This window comes from Vombatus ursinus, unplaced genomic scaffold (genome assembly GCF_900497805.2).
Source record: "Vombatus ursinus unplaced genomic scaffold, bare-nosed wombat genome assembly UNPS02014959.1, whole genome shotgun sequence".
Taxonomy (NCBI): domain Eukaryota; kingdom Metazoa; phylum Chordata; class Mammalia; order Diprotodontia; family Vombatidae; genus Vombatus; species Vombatus ursinus.
Window position 1 is genome coordinate 10,751,144 of NW_020954737.1, and position 26,323 is coordinate 10,777,466.

The 26,323-nt window shown below is 41.8% G+C and overlaps 1 protein-coding gene across 3 annotated transcripts in view; it reads left to right on the forward strand.

The window, feature by feature from the left end:
- The first annotated feature begins 329 nt into the window (after window positions 1–329).
- EPHB1 (EPH receptor B1) overlaps window positions 330–26,323 on the forward strand; it is a 722,599-nt gene continuing 696,605 nt past the window's right edge. For all 3 annotated transcript variants that reach the window (XM_027845332.1, XM_027845333.1, XM_027845334.1), the window contains exon 1: window positions 330–615. In XM_027845332.1, coding sequence (XP_027701133.1) covers window positions 558–615 — 58 coding nt within the window. In that variant the 5' untranslated portion in view covers window positions 330–557. The remainder of the gene's footprint in view (window positions 616–26,323) is intronic.

Consider the following 26,323-nt stretch of genomic DNA (forward strand, 5'->3'; position numbering starts at 1 on the left):
TGATTGGACGAGGGAATTTTGCAGGTTTGATTCCTTGATTGGACAGGAGGTGTCGGGGGTGGGGAGAGCGTTGATGGTTGGGGGAGTGGGATCCCTCTCTCTCTCTCCCCCCTCCCTCAGTCTCAGTGGCTGAGTCCGATCTCTCCCTACTCTTTACTGTAGCTCGAAATGTTACACTAAAATACAGACTCATTCTCTCGCTCGCTCTCTCTCGCTCTCTCACACACACGCACGCACGCACACACCCACCCAGCCACACACGCACGCACACACACACACATATAAACACATGCACACACACACACACACACACACACACACACCCGCGCCAGGACTCGCCGCCACACGCACGCACGCACACACACACATTCACACACACATTCACACACACCCAAACGCCCACATATCCACACGGAACACGGGGGACCGCTGTCCGGAGCGGAGTGCTAACGGATACAAAAACAAAAGCAACAAGACAGAAAATAAATAGTGCCAACCCGGGAAGTAGTTATTTCAACCACTCTTGCTTCTGAACCAGTTTTGGGGGTATACCTACGATGGCACTGGATTCTTTAATGCTTTTCCTCTTGGCATCTGCAGTTGCAGCAATGGAAGGTAAAATATTTCCCCCACCCCTCAAAACAAAAAAAGGAAAAAAAGGAAAAAAAAAGAGCAAGTTTTGTAACTGGATTTATTTCGCGGTGGCATATAAATTGCATGTCCTTTTCCTCTCCTTTTGGTAAAGGGAGCCGGCTTAGGTGGGGACTCCCAGGATTCTGATTTCCCTAGAAGGGACTGGGCTACTCGAGTGGATTGATATGATTTCGATCTTTGAATGGAAGGAACAAGTGCTATTTTGATTATTTATTTTGATTTTTTTTTTAAACAGGCAGATGTAGAGTGGTCTGCCTCAGGCAGCTCCCCATCGTCTCCCTTCCCTCCACCCTCCTGCCCCCCAGTCGCCTTCCCCTTTTTTCCACTCCCTCATTCCCCTACACACCGTCGCTTAACTCTCTGCTCCATTCTGGGAGAAGACACTGAGCTGCATTGCAGTACTCGCTTTACATTCCACAAACTGCGAGCTTGGAGAAAGAGAAGAGCGGTTTCGGGGGAGAACGGGATGCTTTTTGAGTTAGAGATGTGAACAAGAGATGCGCTGTAATTCAGCTCCCGGGGATTCGCAGCCGCGATGTCTCTTTCGCTCCCTTGTTCCTTATCTGCTTCTTCCACCTCCTTCCCCTAGCCCTTTTCTCTCTGTCTTCCTTGCCTCCTTTCCTTTCTTCCTTCTTCCCTTCCTTTGGATCTCCTCCCTGCCCAAACCCTATTTCTGTTCATTTAGCTTTTTGTTTCTTGTCTCCAATTTGTTGTGTCTCCTCTCCTCCCAGAGCTAGTGAGATAGCTTAGCTTCCTTTAGCAAAGCCAGGAGGCTACGAGAACCAGGAAAAAGGCTTTCCTTTCCTGACTTTCTGTTGGGGATGTGGAAGTGGATGTGTGGTGCCCCTCTGGATGTGGATTTAGGTAGCAGCAGGTAGCCCAGAGTGGGGCTGGTCAGAGACAGATTCCTGGGAGCTGAGAGTTGTACAAACTGCCTGTTGGGTTGAGAGGGGAAAGTCTCGCCCTTCGATCAGCGGGTTCGCCAAGGCAGGCATATTAGATTGTCTGGGACTTACAGTGGTGGGGAGCTCATAAGAGAGAAAATCTGAATTTAGAGGAATGTGAATTTTAGGAGTTTCTTGTCCCCTGCACCCTTAAAGGAAACTAGCAATGGCTCCTTTTTCACATGTTAGTGTAATGTAAGATGAGTGAACAGCTTTGCAAGGCATTTCAAATGGGGGAAGAGGAGGCATTTTTAGATCTGTCTAAACATACACAGCTATTTCCTTCTGCCCAGAGAAAGAAAGTCATCTTAGGTGAAGGGACTTCTGTCAACATCTCTTTTTGCACAGACAATAACCTCTGGACTATATATATATATATATATGTATGTATATATATATGTATATATATATGTATATATATGTATATGTATATTATATATATATTAAAGTGAAGGTTGCTGCTTGAAGTATATTTAACTTGAATCTTGAGATTAAACAAAAAAAAAATCTTTCCTGTGTTTCCTATGTGTGTCTGATTCCTATAAGAAACCTCTACTTTCTCCTCTCCCCTTCCCAATATTCTTTCCAAATAAAATATGCTTTGGACTTCTCTAGGTTGTCCAAAGAGCCTGGCTGATTGTATGTCCATCATACTGGATGGAAAACTGAATTCGGTTCTAGGCAAGGAGGAGTTCTTCCATTCATAGAGAAAAGCAATTCACTTTAGTAGAAGGGAGGGAAGCAACAGCCTCCTGGAGAACTTCGAAAGCTTTTTTTAACTGTAAAATTGGGTCCACTTATCTAGTATTTCTTAATCCACTCCAACTCACAGATTCACTCCCATTCATTTGTCTGGGTTCAGATTTGTAAGTTCCCTGTTCAGCTCCTGGTAACATTTCGCTGGTGAAAATAAATGATGAGGCTGCTAGGCTAAACCTTGGGTTGAAAGGAAGGCTTGCAATCTGTATCTATTTCTTGTGGAATTGTGACATAGGCACCTGAGTTGAAAGTGACAAGAAAGGTACCAGGTCTTTTGAGCTGACTGCACCCACTTCTCTTCCCTCCCCTCCCTTGTAAAGCCCTATTCTTCTACTTAATAGTGATACTTTGGGTGATGTAGTAACAGCTAAGAATCCTTTCTTTTTGATGAGAACTACTGCAACATCCTTTCAAATCTCTGCTTTCATTGTTGCTGTGGGAGCACATTTGCGGAGAGAAAGCCTTCACTTTTTTTCAAAACATGATTTTTTTGTTGTTGTCTTTCCCCATCACCCCAGCTGGTGGTCTTTGTAGGGGTCCTTTATTAAAATTTGCTGGATGCAAGGGAGACATATGCTGCCTTCGGTAAGCAGAGGGAGAAGTGGCTGGAAGCTCATAGATTGGGAACCTACTTGGGGAGTACCTATTGTAATTTTTTTAAAAAAGAATTGTAAAGGGGTCTTTAAGGGTGTCCTAAGACAGAGACAGGGAATCAAAATGATATGTGCATTTCTAATTTTGAAATGGGGGATTTAGCTTTTCCTCCAGCTTCAGATGTCAATCACTTATAATTATCTTTATTGGTGGTCTGTCTTTATTGCTGTTTCTGAATGCTACCGGTGTCTTAGTAGGGAGGGGTGGGTTGGCTGAATAATATGACTAGAGAAGTTGTTTTCAGGAAAAAAAATGCCTTTTTGGCTCCATCACAGTTTTGTTCTTTGCATGTGCTGGAAATGTTGATTTTTAGGAGACAAATTTGACATTTTATTATTAATAAAGGAAATTAACTTGAGTATTTGAGCCTCTGATGCTTGCTGGGGAGATATTATTTTGCAGGAGAAATTGTTTTGAAAACGAATGTTCAGAGTCATCTTGACTTGTTTCTAGTGGTTTTCATTGAGATCCTCCTTTCTCTTGGTGTAGATACATTTTTTTTTCTACTCACTGCTTTTTCCTTGTTCATATTCCAAAAACCCAGGTGCCTGGAATTCAGGAACTGGAGTCTTTAAGCACAAGTCACTCGGCTTAGGTTTAACATCATCCTCTGGCAAGAATCTTGCCTTCACTTCCTGATATCTCCCCCTCCTACCCTCTCAGGCCTGGCACCTAAAACTTTGCCCATTGCCCAGAGCCTATCTAATAGGTAGTAGCTTGTACTTTGTCATAGAAACCTCACCACCAAGAGTTAAATGAAACACCATATTCAGCAGAATATTAAAACAGCTCCATCTCTAGCATGGAAGATAGTAAAAACCATTCAGTTATTTCCCTACTGCCCGGCAGGTTTCCTTTCCCACCCTATCTACATATATGCAGCTCTACCAATCTGACTGGATTCAAGTCTCCTGCCAGAGTCATTTGATTGTGTTGAGAGTGGCATAATTATCAGAAAAGTGAATCAATAAGAATTCCAAACAACAGCTCCTTCCCATGCAGCACCAGTGTGCGAGGGATGTGGCCACTATTTTTCAGCTACTATCTTGCTCTCTTCTTAGTTAGGTTTTGTTCTGGGAATTCTGTAGGCAAAGTTGGTGATAACCCCCGGGCAAACAGCTCAAATGACTGGCCTAATGCCTCAATACCCACCGAGGAAAGCAGATCCTAAGCAAGGGCCAGTCACAAAGGATAATTACCAGTCTAGGGACTTAACAGGGGTAAAGTGAAGCCTGAGGAAGAGCCTATTCCACCAGAGCTGTTAGCAACTGGGAGGAAGCTGGCAGAGGGAGGGAAAGGTCGTCTGATCCTCCCTTTCCCTCCCCATTTCCAGCCCCAGTAGGCTAGAGCAGAAACAGAGTTCAGCTATTCTGATGGAATGGACTGCTTTGGCATGCAGGGTCGGGGGGGAGGGAGTTATCAGGGCTGGCTGGGGAGGAAGTGTTTGAATGCTAATCTGATATCCCCACTTTCTCTCTCTCTCACCTTCCTATTTCCATATATCCTTGCCATTTCAGGGAAGAGAGGGAGGGCAAGGCCTATTCCAGCATGAATGAAATTTCATTTCTTTTTAGTGTATTGTCAAAGGTTCCTTTTGTTGACTAGAGAGCAGGCAGGGGGATAAGGCTGCCAGTTCCCTACTCTTTCTCTCTTTCTCTCTCTCTCCTGATCTGGTCCTTAGAGGATGCTATGCTCCTGACTTCAATGTTTCCACTTAAGGGGTACCAGTACCCTTCTCATAACTTAGTCAGACAGGGCTACATGGGTAGCCTTTTGCTAAGCAAGTACTTGGTCCTAAAGGAAAAGGTGTTCGAAGGATCCTTTGAGATCTAGCTGGTGACCTGTTAGCATAAAGGGGCATGCAGTCACTTAGAGAAAAGGGATTATTGTGGGCCTTTTAGAATCTAGTTGCCTGTCTTTCTGGATGAATGCCCTGGATTAGGACATCTCTGCCTGGGTGGTTTCTCTGCAGCATTTACAACCCTAGTTTGCAGGGGGCTTTCTTCTGTAATTGGGCAGCACTGGAAGAGTAAGTTCATGCCCTGCCCCCTCACTCCCCCCTCACTGGCAGCTAAAAAGCCAAAGAAGCCTTTTCCATATTCTTCTGATCCCTTCCTCTTCCACCCTTCTTCCCCTGCCCCTACACGAAAAGCCCCTACTTTTACGAAACTTACCAAAGACCTTCATATTCTAACTAGGCAGGCTGCTGACAGCCAATGTAGGCAGTGGCATGTAGGACCCCTGTCACTCAGCATGCTAGGGAGCAGATTTCTGAGGCAGATATCAAAGATCATGCTGGTCCTGACAAGACTCAGGCAGCATAGGTACAAAGATGAATCCTTAATATGATGATCCCTCTGGCCCTTCATACTCAGCTGAGCACAACAAATAGATGCTGGGTCACCACCTTTGTTTGGGGGAACAAAGGCACAACCACCTGATTTGGGGAGGCCTAGTGAGCCTCCTCAGAACCCACCGAGGTACAGCTGTAAGTTAAGAATGGGAAAGGGAACCCTATGTCATCAGGGCTCATCTCTGTTAATGGAGAGGACATTGAATTTGGAGTCAGGAAGATTTAGCTTCACCCTGCACCTCAGATGCTATTAACCATGTGACCCTGGGCAAGTCACTTAACTGCTATGTACTCAGTTTCCCCATTTGTAAAATAAGAGAGTTAGACTCAAAGACCTCTAAATACCTTCTAGCTCTATAGCTACAATCCTGTAAACCCCCCTTGGCAGGCAGTGAGCCTCAGACTGACTTTGTGCAGAAGAATATGGGTGCCCAAGTCATTCTGCTGCCAGAGTAGGATAGTAAGGGCAAAGGTCTTTCTTTCTTTCTTCCCAGCATATAAGGGTGAGGTTGTCTAAGAGGGGATTTTAGGTTTTCCCATGTTGGTCTTGGTTTTTGGTGGCACTGGTTGGCCTTAAAATAAAAGGGCCCCTATGAATTCCTCCATGTCAAGTCCAATACCATCTGTGTCTCCCTTCTGGGAGCTACTGGCCTATGACTCCTGATGTCAGGCAGCAACACTGTCAACCTTGGATTAGACACTCCTAGTGTATGTACAGCAACTGAGTTTCAATTTGCTAAATTCATCCTCGTCATTATCCAGGCACCTTGGGCTTAATAAATATTAAATACCATGATGCCCATTGTATAGAGAACATGAGGCATAAGGACTTGGGACTCTGACTTAGCCAGATCATTTTTTCAACCTTCTCAGCCAAAAATGGTATTTAATTCAATAAAAATGAATAGGGTCAAAGAGAGAGATGTGGTACCAGGGAAGGTGACATACCCATGCAGGCCTTTTGCATTGATGTGGGAAATAATCTACTGAAACCCATTTTTTCTCACGGCTGTTTTCTGTCTCTAATAGAATTCACAGAAGAAGAAAGGAGCCACAGTTGACCAGTCCTGGACTCTCTTCTGCTAGCATCCATAAGGCATTCAGTAGACATTGGTTGATGATGAAATGGTGGACAGTGTAGTTAATGACAAAGAAGATTGAATGGACTGAGATTCAGGAGACTGGATAGCTAGTCTTAGCTTTGTTGCTTCTGGGATTTGTAGCTTTGGGAAAATGACCCAATCTACCTGTGCTTCTCTTTCCCTGCATAGATAGCCTCATGCTTACTGCTTCTAATATCATCATGAGGTTGATGTAAGGATACAAGAGATACCATATGTGAAGTTGTTTGAATCATTTTAGAAAAAATGTCACAGAAAAGAAAAAGGAGAATCATATTATAAGAGGAAAAAATAGCTATGAAGGATATACATGTGATCTTGGTAACATTGGTCCATTGGAAACATTTTTCTAGTTTGAGCTAAGTGAGATGGAAATTTTGTAAGAGAAAAGAGGAAAATATAATTTGAGAACCTGAAATAGTTTGAGTGCGCCCCAAGAAGGAGTATCTGAGCCAAACTGGACTCAGTATGGGCAGATCTTAGTTATCTATGGACGTGGGAGTCATTATGGCAATATGGAGAGAGGGCTGGCCTTAGGGTCAAGAAGACCTGATTTGAAGCCCCAACTTTGACATACGGTCTCTCTGTGACCCTGGGCGACTCATTTAACCTTTCAATGCTCTAGCCTAGTGGTGTCAAACTCAAATACAAATGGGGATCACTAATCCATACATTAGGATCCCTACTGGCTGCATATTGACTTAGAAAGCTACATATCAATATTATATGTGTTGTATTGTATTTTTATTTTGTTAAATTGCATTTTATGGGCAGCTAGGTAGCACAGTGGATAGAATGCCAGGTCTGGAGTCAAGAAGACTCCTCTTCCTGAGTTCAGAACTGGCCTCAGACACTTACTTGTTGTGTGACCCTGGGCAAGTCACTTCATCGTGTTGACCTGTTTCCTCATCTGTAAAATGAGCTGGAGAAGGAAATGGCAAACAACTCCAGTATCTTTGCCAAGAAAACCCCCAAGTGGGGTCACGGAGAGTCAGACATACGTGAAAATGACTGATCATCATCATCATCATCATCAATAACAATGATAACAACAACAAAATTATATTGCGAGCTGTTCTGAGGAGTGTTGAAGGCTGCATATGGCCTGATGTTTGACCCCTATGTCCTAGACAACTATTTAAGACTATAACTTGCAGAGAAAGTGCTGACCCATGTCAGTAGGAGTTTCCTCATCTGAGAGTTTCCTATATTAATAAAAGCACAGGTCCAGTCCTTATCTTGTATCCTTATGGGAATCTCTCTGTCTCTCTCTGTCTTTGTCTGTTTCTGTCTGTTTCTGTCTCTCTGTCTCTCTATTGTTCTCTCTGTCTCTGTCTCTCTCTTACTATGGCTAAAAAATTCCAGAACTTTTAGGCAAATTCAGTTGTGTAAGAGGGATCTAAGGTGTGATTACTCTTGTGTGTGATTGAGGTAAATTAGAGACATTTGTCAGGGGAATTGAGTTGACGATATTTAGGAAATTGGAGGCCATTGTGTTCCAATGGGAGCAAAGATTGGGGTGAAAAAGAAGACAATGAGCCAGGTGTTGTTGTTGGTGAGTTCTTTTTAGTCATGTCCAACTCTTTATGACCCCATTTGGGGTTTTCTTGGCAGAGATACTGGAGTGGTTTGCCATTTCCTTCTCCAGCTCATTTTACAGATGAAACTGAGGCAAATATGGTTAAGTGACTTGCCCAGGGTCACACAGCTAGGAAGTGTCTGAGGCCAGATTTGAACTCAGGGCTTCCTAACTCCAGGCTTGGTGCTCTATCCACTGTGTCACTTAGCTGGCCCTAACACACCAGGTACTGAGCTAATTAGGGAGGAAGAAGAGACCCAGAGGCTCTTAAATGACAGCCACACAGAGCTGGATAGAAAGGAGTAAACTTGAAAGAGCAAGGCTGGTTGCTGAGTGAGGTGGCAGAGGGACAGTGATGCTGCAGCGAGCCTCAAGGAGTGTGGCATCTTCTTCTTGAGGTCCTGCATATCAGGGATTGTGAGAGAGCATACCAAGAGAGATATGCTGTCTTTAAGAGAAAGCTAACTTTCAATGAACACAAGAAGGTGGAAGGAATGTCAGAAGAAGAGATCTAAGAAGAAAGAGAGTTTATTAACAATAAAGGAAGATTTCTCGAGGGGTCAGTGGAAAGAGATCAAAGGAGTTAGAAGCTTGGGAGGCTAGGGCTGAGTTAACTGAGAGCACAGTACAGGCAGTGGCCTCCTTCTGTTTTACCGCTGATCATCTTTTCACATGCCAGGTGGTGGTACACTGGGGGCAATGTGTCCAGTGGGAAGACAGACCCAAAGAGAGAGGCATGAATGTCATAAGACCCTAGAGGATTTCAACCTGGTGTGGCATGAAGGGGAGGAAGTATGCCTACCATAGTCATGCATAGAGTATGGGCTGGGTATGCCAGGGTGCATACCCTGCGGTAAACAGTACCACTGGCCTTTTCCTTTCTCCTTAACTTATTCTCTTTCAAGGGAAGGCACAATGGTAATGCTCGTTCCACCAGGTACCAGCCCACTGCCCATGCTCTTTGCATGCCTATGGTATCCCTTCAGTTGTTAGAACCTGAGACAGAGACCATGTGCTAGACCAGGGGTGGGGAACCTTTGGTCTCGAGGCCACATGTGGCCCTCTAGGTCTTCAAGTGCAGCCCTTTGACTGAATCCAAACTTCACAGAACAAATTTCCTTAATAAAAGGATTTGTTCTATAAAACTTGGACTCAGTCAAAAGGCCACACACAAGGACCTAGAAGGCCACATGTGGCCTCGAGGTCGCAGTTTCCCCACCCTGTGCTAGACAGACACAGCAAGAGAATTGAAACACAAAAGTAATTCAAACATAGAATTTTGACTAAAAGCTTCTACCTTTTCCCATCCATTTACCTTTCTCCCCCATAAAGATGGAATAGAATCTTCTCTCCTGATATCTGCCCCTGCCAATGCATCCATAGAAGTTGGGCACAGCAATGGCCCAAGGGAAGACTGAAGTCTGGAGAGACAAAGGGGAGAAGTGGAGAGACCTGACAATATGTCAACTGCATAAGCTGAATCATCAGGACGTGGCTTTATCTGCTGGTGGTTTTTTGGTGGTTATTTTACAAATTCTTTTCCTCCTGCCACCTAACAAGTTCATTAGCTTATTTTGCACCAGGAAATTTAGAGTAAATTCTCATTCTGATTTCCATAGTCTTGAATGTGCGTGTCCTTGCACCTGAATCCCAAGATTGAGTTTTCCTTGGATGGATTCATTTTTATGTGTCCCTATTCTGTACTAGCCACTTAAGTGACCTGAATATTTCAATCAGATTTTCTTCTCCCCCAAATGTGGTGAAGAAACAGTAGCATTAGAATGGCTGCCTGTGAGAGGATATTACCACAATAATAAAGTAACATCCTGGGAGAGATTTCTTATTTAAAAGAAAATTTCTTCATGAAAAATTACTAGGCTGTACTATATCGGCTGGCTCAATTCTATATGAAGATTAAAAGAGAGGCCTTCTCATTAGATTTTTATGAAATTTATTTGAGTAGCAAGGGGTCTCGGGCAATCTGGGCCATTTGCTTCATGGAAAACCATTAATTCTTTTTGTTCTCTTGATGATGAAATCTTAGTGGACCTAGTTTGGCCTGGGCTGCATGAATATGATGGGTGCTGAATAAATGCTTGTTGATTGATTGATGGACATCTTAAGTAATTCCTTTAAGGTAGGGGTGGGAGAGAGATAGAGACAGAGAAAGACACACACAGAAACAGATACAGAGATAGAGACGGAGACAGAGAGAAAGGGAGAGATGGAGACAGAGAAGGAAAAGAGAGAGAAATTAAATGGAATGGGAGGATATTTGCTTAGAGCCGACCACCGTCTGTGCTAGTTTTGATATGGCTGTCCCTAGAGATAGAGGGTTATGCTAGAAGTATGGTAATAACTTTGTGAGCCTATAGAATTTATGTTGAGAAAGATCTCCAGTTCAATTTTATTGAGTGTAGGCAATGCTGTGCATTATGTATTCCAGACACTCCAACATAGGTATCAAAAAGATTCCCTTCACACTTTTGGGTAATTGTAAAACAGAAACTTCTCTTGTAAAGACAGTCCCTCTTTTGAGAACCCTTTTGTACAATGCATGGGCTTCTTGGGCAATAGCCATACTTGTGCATGTAAAAGTAGAATAGTAGAAATGTATATGAGTTCCTTTTGATTACCTGCAGAACTGATATAAACTTTTAGGTAGAATACACTTGTTAAGTTTAGCCTAATGAAAAAAGCTAAGTGTCCAACGTTCATTAAGTATTGTTATTTAGTTATGCCGGACTCTTTATGACCCCATTTGGGGTTTTCTTGGCAAAGATACTGGAGTGGTTTGTCATTTCTTTCTCCAGCTCATTATACAGACGAGGAAACTGAGGTCAACAGGGTGAAGTGACTTAGCCAGGGTCACACAGCCTAGTGTCTGAGGTTAGATTTGAACTCAGGAAGATGAGTCTTCTTGATTCTAAGCCCAGTGCTCTATCCACTGCTGCCCCTATTTGTCTCATGGTGGTATTGATAGTCATAAATATAGGAAGGCTGATTGGATGACTAGGAACTTAAGGAAGATGGAAGCCAGAATATCTTCCAGATCATTTAGATTTATGAATACCTGAAAGATATTTGAACTTGAGGTTAGAAAACTCTGGTTTGGTGTTAGCCTTACACCCTGCATGACCTTGGGCAAACCACTTTGCTTCTCAGCTGTAAAATGGCCATAATTCTATGCAATTCACCAACCAATCAATAAGCATTTCTTAAGTGTCTACTATGTGATGGTCACTAGAGATACAGAAATAAAAGTGTAATGTCCAAGTCCTTAAATAACTTACAGTCTTCTGGGAGAGAAACCACATTTACAAAGTTAAAGGCGAATTGGAGCTTAATAAATACTTATTGACTCACTGGCTGTCTGAGGAGCAGGAAAGGTGGCACAGGAGAGATGTGGCCTCAGTTAAGACTTAAAGAAAATTGAGCATTTTAGGTGGAGGTGAGGAAGGGAGTACATTCCAGGCATCGGGGACAGCCCTTGAAAAGGCAGGAAGGAGGAGAATGGAACATTAAGGGCACAGCAGATACGTCAGTTTGGCTGCAACAGAAAACTCGTAAGGAAGAGTGATGTGAAATAAGTTGGGAAAGGTAGGCTGGACTTCGACTGGGAAGGACTTTAAATACCGAATAAAGAGTTTGTATTTTAACCTGGAGGCAAGAGGGAATTGCTGTAGCTTCTTAAGCAGGTGGAGTGCCATTTTCAGACGTGGACCTTAGGCAGATTATCTTGGCAGCTGGGTGAAGAACGAATTAGAGGGGGTTGGGGTGGGGATGAGAAACAGAGAAACCAAGAAGAAGGTCAGGGCAATTAATAGTCCAGGTGAGGGGTGAAGAGGACCTGAACTTGGCTAATGCGGAAAATACTAAACCTGAAAGCTCCATAAAGATGTGTTGTGTTGTTATGAGGGTAGTGATGATGCTCATTTATATGATAGGCACTTAGCAAAAATTTGCTTGCTTCCTAAATGATGCCAGGCCCTAAGCTTGGAAATTGTTCCTAAAACCTGACTTTTTTCCATGCTATCTCTGTCTGTCTGTCTGTATATATGTATACATGCATGCATGTATATGCATATATATATATATAATGTGTATATGTATGAGGACAGGTATATGTGTATGCATGTATGTATGTATGTGTTTTTTCAATTAAGAACATTTATTTTCTCTCCTCTCCCCTTCACCTTCCCCCATAGCACACACACACACACACACAGACAAAAAGAAAACCCATGAAAGAAGTAGGCATTCTCTAGCAAAACAAATTTCCACATTGGTCAGATCCAACATCATATGCCTCATTCTGCATCCTGTGACCATCACCTCTCTCTCAAAAAGCAGGTAGCATAGATCATTGACAGTCTTTTAGGATGATGGTGGTTCATTGCACTGATTAGAGATCTCAAGTCTTTCGAATTTTTTAAAACAATATAAATTTTATTCTCTCATTCTCCATCTCTGTCTCTGTCTTCTCTGTGTTTTTTTCTGTCTCCCTCCCTTTCTTTCTCTCTGTGTCACTGTCTCTATCTGTCTCTCCGTCTCTCTCTGCCTCTTTCTTTTCTCTCTCTTGGTCTCTCTTTCCCCTACCACAAAGAAGCCATTTGAGAAGTCATCAATTATTCTCTTGGTTCTGATTTTGAGACTAATTATTTATGATTAGATAATCCAAGCTCTTTGTTCTTCTTGCTTGTCCCCTCCTATAACCTTGGGAACTCATTCATCCAAAGAACTGAACCCAGAAATCAGCTGCAAGGACATATTCAAGGTGCTAGGCACAATCAAAATTAGAATTTTGCTCAAGTGGAATTTTGCCCAGCAGAATATAAACTCTTCAAGGGCAGGGACCATGCTATTTTTTCCTCTTGGTAATTCTAGGGCCTTGATGTAGTGAGTACTGAGCCTAAGATACATGCTGCCCCGTGAGGGCAGGCAACGTGTAAGATGATCACATAGGATTTTTAAAGACAGAAAAATATTTTGGTATGAATTGGCTTACCTGATGCTTGGGGGTATCAGATATTGCTGTATTCCATGCTTATGTCTCTGTAACTACTTAAAGAGAAAATCATCTTCCTCCAGAGCCGATATAATTGTTTGTTTCAGTCAGGTAGAAACCCCTGGCTCAGGCAGACCACCTTTCATTGCTACTTTGGGAAGAAAAGTTATTCCCATTTTCAATTACCATCAGCTCTCCGTTATTCATTGTCCAGGAGGCAGGGCCAGCTTGGAGAAATGAAATTTTCCAATAATTCCCCATTTTTAATCTTGCCAATAGCTTGGGTCTCAGTCCCCTCCACTATTTTCCCTGCCTCCCGGTCCACCCCCTTTGCCGTCACTGGCAATACGTTTCCAACGTGACAGATTTGAATTTGATCTCCTCTCACCTCCTTTCCCTGTTACTTATTGGAGGTGATAAAAAGGCAACAAAACTGTCAAACGGTAATTGACAGGAAGGAGAAGTAAGAGAAGAGCTTAGATAATCCAACCAACCTGGAAAAGCATAAAAATAAAGAATAACTCATAGATCATTTTGAATATATTGACTCATTTGTTCCTCACAACAATCCAGGGAGTTAGGCACTTTGTTATTCCCATTTTACAGATGACAAAACCAGGGCTAGAAAAGTTGAGTAATTTGCCCAAGAATAAGACTTAGTGCATATTTAAATGCAACTTTTCTTTTGATACCCCATTTTGCTGGAACAGCAGTTTCCAAGTTTGAGGACTGGGTTCATTTACATGATTTTCATTCATTCAACAAACATTTATTAATGTGGACCACAAACAGGTTGTTATAGCTATATGCTAAGAAAGTCCTCATAACCCACAAATTTGTATTCATACAGCCCTTCTGTATAATCCTGTCCTACTTTCTGTACCTTCTCTGTCTTTCTCCATTTTCTATTGATATTCTTTGTGTTATTTATAGTGTCTCCCACTTCCATTTAAAGAAAGGCAGGGTGGACAAGTGGGTTGTGACTTCGGTATTTACTAGCTGTGTGACCCGGGGAAAGTCACTTCACTAGTCTAAGACTGTTTCCTTAACTATCAAATGGGGAGGGAAGTTTCTACCTCACACTGTTGTTGCAAAGATCAGCTGATACAATGTGTTAGAACACTTTTCAAATCTTAAATAACCCTATAAATAACCATTGTTACTACGCGTTATTTATGTAACAACAACACAAAACACTAATCGTTGTCGTTGTTATTTTGTTGTTGTTTGCTTCTGTTGCTGCTGCTGTTGTTTACCAGGCGTGTGGTTTCATTGGTGGCACAGCCAGCTCCCAATGAGGAATTTCCTCTCTCAGCGCAGGTCGGCATCTTCTCTGTAATTTCTAATCGTAGAGAGTTATTTGGGGCAAGGCAATGAGAGGGTGAATGAGTTGCCAAGACCCTTGGATGCGCACTAGCTGTGTGACCCTGGGCAACTCACTCACCCTCTCTGTGCCCCCTCATGAGTCTCCAAGCCTACATTAGGTCTCCGTCTGCATCAATGGAGGGAGCATCTTCTCAGGGAATCTCCTAAACCCACGAAATTGGAGGTCTGGACCCAAATCAAACCAAAAACCAAACCAAACAAAATGAAAACCAACAATTCCACCAAACACAAGACTCCTCCCAGGAACTCCCGTTTACATCGTGCTTTAGGATTTACAGAGCATTTTCCCCACAGCAGCCTCGTGAGGTCAGTAGTAGAGGTTCCGTCATCTTCATTTTACGGATGAGGAAAGTGAAGCACAGAAAGCTCCCTTGACCTGCTCCAGGTCACACAGTGAGTATCAGAAGTAGGAAACTGTTGGGTTTCTCTCTCCCACTCCACACCCCCTCAGATGTCTTCCAAGCTCACAGCTGACTTTAAATCATAGCATCCTTCTCTGAGCTCAGCTGCTGACCTCGGGGCCAGCTTCAGGGTACCTGAACCTGGGCCCAGTGATCTTTCCACTCCTTCAGGTTGCCCGTTGGCTGCTATCGGTTCTCTTTGGCTGCCTTCCACAACTAGCAGTGTGGTTCGGACACACGTCTTTTGTGTGGTGGTGCTCGTGGTCTATCTATGCATATTAATACCCTGGGAGGGCCCCTGAGGTTTTTCTTAGGGCTGGCTGACATTTGTGGCATTTGAAAGGAGTCAAATTACCTGTGTCCTCTGGAGGCTGCTCCTCTCCGACACCCAGCCCCTTTGCCTCCATCATCCTCTCTGCTCTGGCTGGTACTGCCACCGGCTGGATTGGTCTTGCTAAGATCCTGTTGTCAGCAGCTGAGCTCAGGGGAGGATGCTATGATTTAAAGTCAGCTGTGAGTTGGAAGGACATCTGAGGGGGTGTGGAGTGGGAAAGAGAAACCCAACAGTTTCCTGACTTCACTGGAAAAGACCCCCCAGGGAAGTGATTTTGGACATGGGAAGAAATGAGAGGAATGTGGAATCGCTGCAAGTCCCTTCATCGAGGGACTTCTCTGTGAGCAGCAGCCTGGCCTTGGTTAATTGTGCTCTTGCTTTTCTCTTAGTGTTTTACTAGCACATCAAGGCAGACCCTTTGAACTTAGCCTTCCCACAGCTTCTGAGGGTGCTGGTTTGGGGTTTGTTTATTTCTGGCTTGTCTGGACTTCCCTGAAGCCTGTTTCAAATCCACCCTGTTGCTGCTGCTGCTATTGCAGCTATTGCTGCTAATTCTGTGCTGTATACCCTCCCTGCCGGTGGCTGTTAGCTTCTTGTGAGATAGAGCCTTGGACTGGACATTGAAGAAGAAAGAAAACCAAACCAACATAAACTTTCCTTGTCTTTCCTTTTAGCTACAGTGGGAGGCTGAAAGGAACATGGTGTAGGGATCACAGGATCATAGACAGAACTGGAAAGGACTTTGGGAGCACCTCTTAGTCAAATACCTTCACTTTTACAAAGGGGAAGGAATAGAGGCCCAGAGATGTACTTTGCCTAAAGTTATAGAGGTACATAGCAGAACTGAACCGCAGGTTCCAGTACTAGAAAAATCAATATAAATCAAATACTAAATGAACAACAAACAAATAGTTATCGATCACCTACTATATACAATGCACCTCAAGAGGCCCTCTGAGGCCCTCTTTCTAAAACAGGTCACAAGAGATCTCAGATGCCCCCTATTTTGGTGCATAGAAAATAGACACAACCATTGCTCACGTCATACTGGTACATGCTTAGGGTGTGGAATTACCAAAGAGTGGAGAAGACCCAACCAGATCACAACTCTATTACCTCTTAGCCCTCCATATGTGCTATGACTCCGAATTCCCAATTCAGGCCATTGCTGAATATTCTGAACTGAGGTCTCTTCAACCTTCTTTCCTTTTTATACTGACTTTCCTTTTTGTTCTCTTATCTCTGGGGAAGCCACTTCATGAAGGAAAAGGGACTTGAGCTCCCCTTAGAAGTATGGGGAAAATTTGGCTAGGTTCTTAACTGTGTGTGTGTGTGTGTGTGTGTGTGTGTGTGTGTGTGTGTGTGATGGATTCCTTTGGTAGAAAAAGATAAAGCCTATGGATTTCTTTTGAGGATAAATTAAAATCATGTATATATATATATACATATGCATATAATTGAGGGAAATACTACATTTCAATTAAAGGTTAGTGAAACTAAAGATGCAATTTATTTTCATACAAGTACATGGACCCCTGAAATCTATTCAGATACCCCTTGAGAATCTGTGGATCCAAGGTTAAGAACTTCTGAAATGAGGGTTGGGAATACAGGTTGAGGGAATACATTATGTGAACAAAGATGAAGGTACAAGGTGAAAACCGATGAGAAAACCAATTTGACTAGAGAGGAGGTATTTATATAGGAAAGTAGGTGGAGGGAAACCCAATAAGTCAGTTAGCCAATTAGCAATTATGACGTGCTTACTACATGCCAGGCACTGTGCTGAATTCTGGGGAAAGAATAAATAAAAGACAGTTCCTGCCCTCAAGGATCCTTGTAATGGGAGAGAATGACACATAAAAGGGGAACTGAGGGGTGTGGGGTAGGGGGTACCCAAGCAGGGGGTATGGTGGCTGAATCAGAAGGATGGTGGATGGCTCATCTGGGCCCTTCCTCAAAATGGAAGTAGCACTTTATTTTGTAACTCTATAGTGGACCTATACATATAGTATATTTTGAAGCTATTTGAATTTTGTCTCATTAGTTCTCCTATGCCATGAACAACTAAACTTCATATTTCCCCCCGTTCCTTACACAGTGTTCTGTATATTGTAGATACTTTAAAAATGTTTGTTGGTTGAATAGTAGGTATGAACCAAGTTTTGAAATTCATAAGGTCCTCCTCCTCCTGTCAATGGGAAGGGCGAAAGGAGATTGAGATTCTTCTCCTCCCCATCTCTCAAGAGATTCCCTCTTAGGGGCTTGGCTAGAACTGCTTTTTCTTCTATTGTGGCTAGACTTGGGAATGCCCAGGTTCTGAACTAGCTTGCTATTTTATCCAGAGTCCACAGGGTGTGACTGAGTATCCTCAACCCATCTCACCACCCTCCTGTGCAGTGTTATCTCATCTTCCTCATCAGCTAGGAAGTATTCCACTCCTTTGAGTTTAATAAAATGCCTTTGATTGATTCAATAGATATGACCAGGTCTTGTTCGCACCTGGTACATATCTCTGATCTATTGATTCAATCCAGAAGTTTGTGCCCTATGTAATTATTGAGGAGGGGGCATGGAATACCCTTTATACTAGGTTAGGAAGTTTAAAAGTAATTTTCTAGGCAACGGGATGTTGTTGAAGATTCTTGAGCAGAGCAGTGAAATGATGAACGCTGTGGTTATTCTAGCAATGATAAGAAGAATGAGATGGAGAGGAAAAGAAATTGGAGAAAGGGTGAGGAAAGTTTGGTGGCTACTGTAATAATCCACATATGAGATTATGAGACCTTAGACTATGGTACAAGCATTAGTAGTGAGAAAGTGGAGATGGATTGAAGGGACTATTCTAGATAGAGGAAGGCAGACTTTGGTGACTGATCAGATTCAAAGATCTAGAGAGAGGAAAGAGTGAAAGATGACCCTGAGGTATTGATCCCAACTGTTTGAGAGAATGGGGATGCTGTTAATAGAAATAGTGAAATCAGGAGGGGACCTGGTTTGGGTGAAGAGGATGCTGATTAGTTTAGATTTTACCATGTTGATTTTGAAATGAGGGCAGGACATCCAAGTGGAAATGTCCAGCAGGCAGGTAAAGATACGCCATTGGAGCTCAGCAGAAAGGTCGGAGTCAATTATGTCCTACTAGTAATGGAAGCTTGGGAATGATGAGATCATGGAGAATAGAGTTTTGAGCTAGAAGGGACCTTTTTTCTGAAGGAGAGAGTGAAGAATAGAGGGGTCAGAATTGAGCCTTGATGAATGTCCATATTTAGGGGGTAAGTGCATAAAGAGGAGTCAATGAAAGTGACAAAAGCATGGCCAGAGAGGTAGGAGCAGAACCAAGGTGGTGTGCCCCATTGTTAAATTCAGGAGTGGAAAATGTTTGGAGAAGAAGCAATGGCCAGGAGTGTTTAGTGTGGCAGAGAAATCTGACAAGTAGGACAAAGAAAAGGTTATTTAGGACACTGGAGGAAACAGTTTCAATAAAGTGGTTGGAGACAAAGCATCATTAGAGAGTGTTAAAGGGTCATTTAATTAGATTGCAGCAATGGGATTCAATATGGGTAACTCACTAAGATTCAGGCATTGAATATTTGGCATGTGAATTGCCCAGGTTCCCCGCTGCTCTCTTCCTTCTTGATTTTCCCCATTTCTCTGTTTTTTCCTCATATCTTAAAACTGGGTAAAGAACAGGAGTGACAGAGACTCAAAGCTGGCCAAAGGACCCTTTGTTTTTCTCCCAGCTATAAGGTTTGATGGGGAAGGAGGCTGAAGTGATTGGCTTAAAATGAGTTTTGAAATTATCTGTGCCTTGTTGCCTGTGGTTGTAATCCCGGCAGGATTTTATCTATGCTGTTACTAAGGGTAACTGAGATTTGATTGTACCCAGCATCCAGAGTGGCAGGGTAGAACAATCTCTTCTAAGCTAGTTGGGAAAATTCTTATTTAGTGCCATTAGGTAGTGACTGGTCTATGGTGAGATGCAGAAAGCACATGGAGCGGGGGTAGGGAAAGGAGGTGGAAACTGCTAGTGGCACTCCTATTAATATTTTATTATTATAAAGCCCACTCAATAGTTTGCCAGATCATTTCACCTACATTATTTCCTTCCGTCCTCGAAACAGCACTGTGAGGTCAATCAGTCAACAATTTTTTATTAAGTGCTTATGATGATAAGTCAGGTAGGCAGGGTGGGTGTTATCTTCATACAGATGAAGAAACTGAGGTTCAGAAATATTGAGTGATTTTTTCTAAGTTGTCCTGTATTGAGCCTGACCTGACAGAATGAACACTCACAGGTCATTCAACAGTTCATGAGAGATTTACTTAGTCGTAGTCAGAAAAGGATATTCCATGATGGTGTGCCCTGAGCTGATTCAGCCAAGCAAAACTCCCTGCCTCAGAGTTGCCCACTGTGGTCCAACAGTCAAGCATCAGAAAGCACCTGGAGCTCTTCAGGCTAGGTGATTAGGAAGTGATGTCAAAAACCTGAGTTATTAGTCTTCTGAGCCAATCAGGACATGAGAATGGTTTTAATACCTTTTAAGAAAAAAAAAACTAGCCTAATTTTCAGAGGGTTGTGGGAGGTAGTAATATGTTGCCTGACTTGTGGTAAGTAAGGGGTGTAGAGCTGGGACTGGAGCCTGACTCTTATAACTTGTTGTTCAGTCGTTTCAGTTACGTCCAACTCTCCATGAGCCTATTTGGAGTTTTCTTGGCAACGATACTGGAGTGGTTTGCCATTTCCTTCTCCAGCTCATTTTACAGATGAAGAAACTGAGGCAAACAGGGTTACGTGACTTGCCCAGGGTCATACAATTAGTATCTGAAGCCAGATTTGAACTCAGGAGGAGGAGTCTTCCTGATTTCAGGCCTGGTGTTCTATCCACTATAACACCTCTCTTATAACTTAGTCCAATGCTCTTCCCTTTCTTTGGTGACAAACTTCAGCCTTTAAATCCTGGACCTAGGAAAATGAATATCTCTTTACTCTGCCTTTTTTCAAGCCTCTGATTTCTGCCACTATCCATCATTTGAGTAGGCCAGAGCCAAATGTGGTTAACAATAATGATTATATATGGATGATGCACATGCATGTATAAGGGTATAATTTTGGGTTGTTTCTTTCAACTGAGTTTGCATTGATACACACACACACACACACATACACACACATACATGCCTGGTTCCCCCTCCTGACCAATGGTATGCCCTTGCAAGACAGCTGGTTCTGGTTAAGAATAAACTCCCAGGTTATGGAAAAGAGCAACTCTGACTAGGTCTTTCAGGGTGGGATGTTTGCTGTCATTGTATACATTTGGGTTTGCAAGATCAGCCTCCCACTGATCATTTATTTATTCATGTATTTCCTTATTTGTTTATTTTCTATTTGACTCTTTCTCTCCCGTGTCTTTCATAGCAGATCAAGTTGCTGTGTCTTATCTTCTGTATTGCTCAAATAATTATCTCTCACACCTGCCTCTTTCTTTCTCTGTTCCCACCATCATCAGCCCAGAACAGGCTCTTATTACCACCTACCTTGACCATTTTAATAGCTACTTCACCTTTCATTTTTTTCTTTAGGATTTAGGAGAATTGAATATGGTTGTTTTAGGTAGATGGGAGAGTTTGAAGATATGTGAGAAAGAGGAGATGATAAAGCAATAGGATCAAAAGCCCCCTTAAAGGGATTTGTTTTTCTAAAGAATGGTGTTCTCTCTATTTCTGAGATTGAAGGGAGGGAACAAAAAGTGGATGATGGTGCTGGGCATTTTTTAGGAACAGAAAAAGTGAATTTAGCAAGCTCTCATTAGGTGGATTTGATTTTTTTAGTGAAGTAGGAGGTTAAGTCATCGACTGTCAATGTAAAACAGAATGGAGCGGCTAGGGGACTTATGGGAAAAAAAAAGGTTCAGAACAGTCACATGTTGGGGATAAGAAAGGGAATACAAAAGGAAAGAATAAAAGAATTTCTAAAAGTAGTGAGGGCCCAGCTGAAGTCATATACTGTAAATATATATTCAGTGACATCTTACTGATGTTTTTCTAGTTATGTTCAGTAGTCTGGGAGTAGGAAAAGAGAAAAAGAAGGCAGGGGTAATCCAGTATTGTGGATTGGTAGGCTGGGAATAATGGAAAGTCAGAGTCATGAGGAATTCTATGGTCATGGCTAGTGAGTCATTAAAGCGGCAGACCACTGGGGTCAAGGATGGTTGTGGAAACAGGAGGGATGGAGGGACCAGCTGTCACAACTGGTCAACAAGCATTTATTAAGTGCTTACTATGTGCCATGCATTGTGCTAGGGATACAAAGGAAGGCAAAAACATGATTCCTATTTTCAAGTTAGGTGGCACAGTGAATAGAGAGCTGGGCCTGAAGTCAGGAAGATTTATCTTCTTGAGTTCAAATCTGTCCTTAGACACTTTCTAGCTGTGTGACCCTGGGCAAGTCACTCAACCTTGTTTGCCTCAGTTTCCTCATCTGTAAAATGAGAAAGAAATGGCAAACCCACTCCAACATCTTTGCTAAGAAAGCCCCAGATGAGGTCATGAAGAGTCAGACATGGCTGGAAAATGACTGACCAACAACAACATCCTTAGGGAGTTCTCATTCTAATGGGGGGATGAAATGAAAATAACTGTACATGCAAGGCATATACAATATAAGCGGGGAATAATCTCAGAGGGGAGGCACTAGGGTAAGGCTAGAAGGGGGACACAAGAACATTACCTTGCAGAAGATGGGGTTTGACTTGAGTCTTGAAGGAATCCAGAAAAACCAGATAATAGGGGTGAGAAAGGATTATTCCAGAAATGGTGACAATGAGGATGAAGGTCAAGCTTAGTATGCTCTGAAAGTGAGAGAGATGGAATAATCAGAGATTGTGGTTGGAAATTGATGTTTCTAGGAAGCCTGGTATAGTGTTAAGAGTGCTGGATTTGGAGTTAGACAACCCAGGTTCCAATCTTGGCTTTGCCACTTACTTTCTGTGTGACTTTGGGCAAGTTGCTGAACCTCTCCGGGCCTCGGTTTCTTCATCTTTAAAATCAAAGAGGGGAAGGGGGTCAGTTGGACTATGGCTTTGACCTCTAAGGTCCTTTCTCCTTCAAACTCTATGATCCAACACTTTTGAAAGTCAGAAGATAGAAGGGATGCTCGTGCTAATATCTGGCTTCAAAGAGCCAAAGGAGGGGTCTTTCGATGTGAAGAAGGTTAGAAAATTGTATTGGCAGAATATTAGAGGGGTTGTCAGCATGTGTGTTAAAATTCTGAGGGGTTTAATTGACATCTAAGGTCCTTCACAGTCTAGCACCATTCTAACTTTCTTGCCTAACTTTTTGCTTCTCCCCTCCGTATCGTCTGCTCTGAAACCAAACTAGGCTACTCCTTGTTCTCAGTACTTATGTCCACTTTCCTGCCTTTGTACTTGTGTAGATGTTATTCTCTATATCCGGAATTCCCTGCTGCCTTTCTAGCCCTGCACCCTGCATCTCTGTTGAATTCCTACCTATGTTTTAAAATGCAAGCCAAGCATTACCTCTGCCAGGAAACTTTCCATGGGTAATGGAAGTGGCAACCCAATTGGCAATATGTTCCTCCTTTGAATCTTGAATATTTCTCTTGTATCTTCCTTATGCACTTACACTATTTGTTATAATTATATGTGCACTTATTAATTATAATCATAGATATACTTCTATTATTTGTTATAATTATTTGTGCACGCACGATACACCCCCAATAGAATGTAAACTCCATGCGATCTTACTATATATTTTATATAGTACCCTACCATAGTTTTCTATACAAAAATAAATACTTAATAAATGTTTATGGAATTAAATTCCTCTTAGGTCTGAAATTAGGGCAAACTGCTACCACATGGATGGTAGGATGGTGGTTATGACCTCAATATTCAAAAGCCTGGTTTTTCAAGCTTGGTTACCCAAAAGAAAAAGATTTGCATACTTTTCTGCTCAAGTATGCTTTTAAACTAAAAATATAGGAAGTTCTTGATATTTTTCATGGATATGTACCTAAGCGTCTGATGAAATGTGAATGTTGAGTAATGAAGCAAAAAGGGAAAGAGATCTCCTTCAGCGGCCTGCACAAAGACTCCAGACCTGAAGTCAAATATCAGTCAGGGATTCTGGAGGAGTAGTCTTTATGCCCTGCAAAACAATGAATGACAAGGTGATAACCAGATATTACTGTATGCCTAAGAAAACATTAACAGTGTGCCTTTACTTAAGAATGTTAGCATAAATATTTACATGAGACACTATTTAGAACAAGATTTAAAGAAATGTAAAGTTTTAGGTACAATTTAGTACCTTGCTCGCTAATATCTATTATTAATCACTTTTGAACCTTAATTGTCTCCTCAGGTTTGAGTAGGGTACCTATTTCTAACTCATTCTGAGGCATTCTTGGTACTTAAGCCGTACTGGAGCACAGCTTGTAAAAACCCTCATGGACAGCTTTCCTCCAGCCTTTACTGGTCTCTTCAGTGAAAGACCTCTAACTCTTTGCTTAGCATTTATCAGAAGAAAGACTCCATTTACCTTGCCAATTTCCTTGCTCTCAGCCTCTTCATCTCCCCTCATGGCTAAGCAGGAAGAGAATTTTTTTTTAACCCCGGATCATGATGCTCTGGTCCTCATGGAAACACCACAATTTTCTTTCTTTTTTTTCCCACTCAGAAGAGAGTAATTTTCCCTTCACTCCACCTGACTAACTTGTTTCAAGCTTCCCCCTTCCTTTCTGATATCTAACTACTAGGTATTTACTGATTAATTTACATTCTGAATGGTCCCCTAGCAACTATCACACTCACAGGATTAGCTACTAAACTGCTCTTTGATACAGATTGCTTCTGCAACATCTGCTTTACCAAACCAATTTATATCTGAACTTAACTTTTAAAAGCACATTTAAACAGAACACAAGGTCTTAAAAGAGACATATAAAGTGATTTCACCATATAGATATTGAACCCAATCTTACCCCAGATATACATACAACTTAACTGCCCTACGTAATCAGTAGTTACTCAAAACTGTCCTCTTTGATGTTCCATCAGTTATAGAGTCATAGATTTTAAAGCTGGAAGGGGCTTAAAGATGTTGTTCAAACCATTCTTCCTTCATATAAGGTATTATCCTAATTTTTTATAGATAAGGCAAACAAATTTCACAGAAGTTAAATGACTTGCCAATGGACACAGGCCTACAAAGTGGCTAAGGCTGCTACTAGAACTCTTTCCAGGCCTTCTCTTATAGAATTTTTATGGCAGCTAGTTGGCATAGGGGATAACACCCTAGATTTGGAGATACAAAGATTTGAGTATGACTCCTACATCAAACACTCATTAGCTGCATGGCCCTGGACAAGTCACTTGACATCTTTCTCCCTCAGCTTCCTCATCTGAAAACAGAGATGATGATAATACCTACCTTACAGGGTTTTTGTTAAAATCAAAGGAGATAATATATGAAATGCTTTGAAAACCTTAAAGTGAAATGAAATAATGAAGAGCAAAATGAGAAGAACCAATAAAACAGTAACAGCAATATTTTTTTAAGAAAAACTTTGAGTAAATAAGTCATTTTTACCATTATAAATACCCAAGTTAACTACAAAGGCCATATGAAGGAAGACACTATCTATATCCAAAGAAAGAACTGATAAACAAAGTGTGTGTAGAATGATTTTACATATATTTTATGATTTATATATATATATATATATATATGTAGTTGTGTCTGGTGGTAGCCATTTCTAGGGTGTGGGGGGAGAGGGGAAAAAAGTAAAAAAAAAGAAATTTACATGATAACTTTATTATATATTTAAAAAGAATAGCAAGTTGTACATAATAGATTTGCAGTTTCATGCACAATTATCTTTTTTATTATACTCTGTTATGGAAATGCTTGTTGTATTCCAAAAATTCAAAATAAAATAAATTAAAAAAGAAAATTTTAAAGTGCTATATATTAATTTTAGGCATTGTTGTTATTTTTATTATTTTCCTTATGCCGTACTGCCTTTGGATAATTACCAACCATGGTCATTTTTTGAGGTAAAGCTAAGGAGATGTATGATTACAAACTCTACCTCATTTACCTAGAGCCTCAGGGAAATGTCACATCTCAAATAACCAGGGCTCGGGGAACAACTTCCCCACTAAAAATAGCTAGTGGGTCATGGGTATTTCTTGAACTTTGGCTGTTTCCATTGTTTCTGTTTCCAGCTCCAAATCCTTGGGTAGCACTTGAGAATCAAGGAAAGGAAAAGAAAGAGTGTGTTTGTGTTTATACAGAGAATGAGGGGAAAAGCTACCTGCATACTGGGGACTTCTCTTGCCTCTCACAGTGTATTATGCTGAAGAGGTGTTCTTTTCTTGACATTAGAAAACCTAAAGCACAAAGACTCATTGGCATGAAAGGATGTTGGTGGCAGTATTGTGACATCATATGGATGGGGCACTTCCATTACAGCACATACCCTTTAAGAATCCAACTTCACATTATTATTACATATCTTGAAAGGACTAAAAGAATGGTTATATTATTGTCACGGTGCATAGACTACCTGATTGCCATGATGGCTTGCTCAGTAAAGGGGCCACACTTGAGAAAGCAGAGAATTCATATGCAGAGCTTAATTTCTTCTCATTTTGAAGTTGTCATCATTGTTTAGGTCTGGTTGAACACCAAGAATGTCTTCCTCATGGTTTTGGACTTGTAAGTTCAAAATACGGAAAGAAGACAAGACATACAGAAGAACAAAGCAAGGAATGCACACGTAGTAGAGGCAGCAGGAAGTGGGAATTACAGTTTGTTCTTAGGTTAAAGAGTGATCTATAGTGTGCCGATACTGTAAAAAGCATTGCTTTTGATGTGAAGATAGTAACAAGGCCAGGAGGGACTCCCAGAAGTAATAGATCTATCCGTGTGCAAAAAAAAGAACCCTCACTGTTCAACAATTCAATTCAATTCAGTTCAAGCATTTATTGATAGACACTATACTAGGCACTGGAAATCCAGAGGGGGCAAGAAATTAAATAGTCTCTGTCCTCAAGGAACGCTCACTCTCTCTCTCTCTCTCTCTCTCTCTCTCTCTCTCTC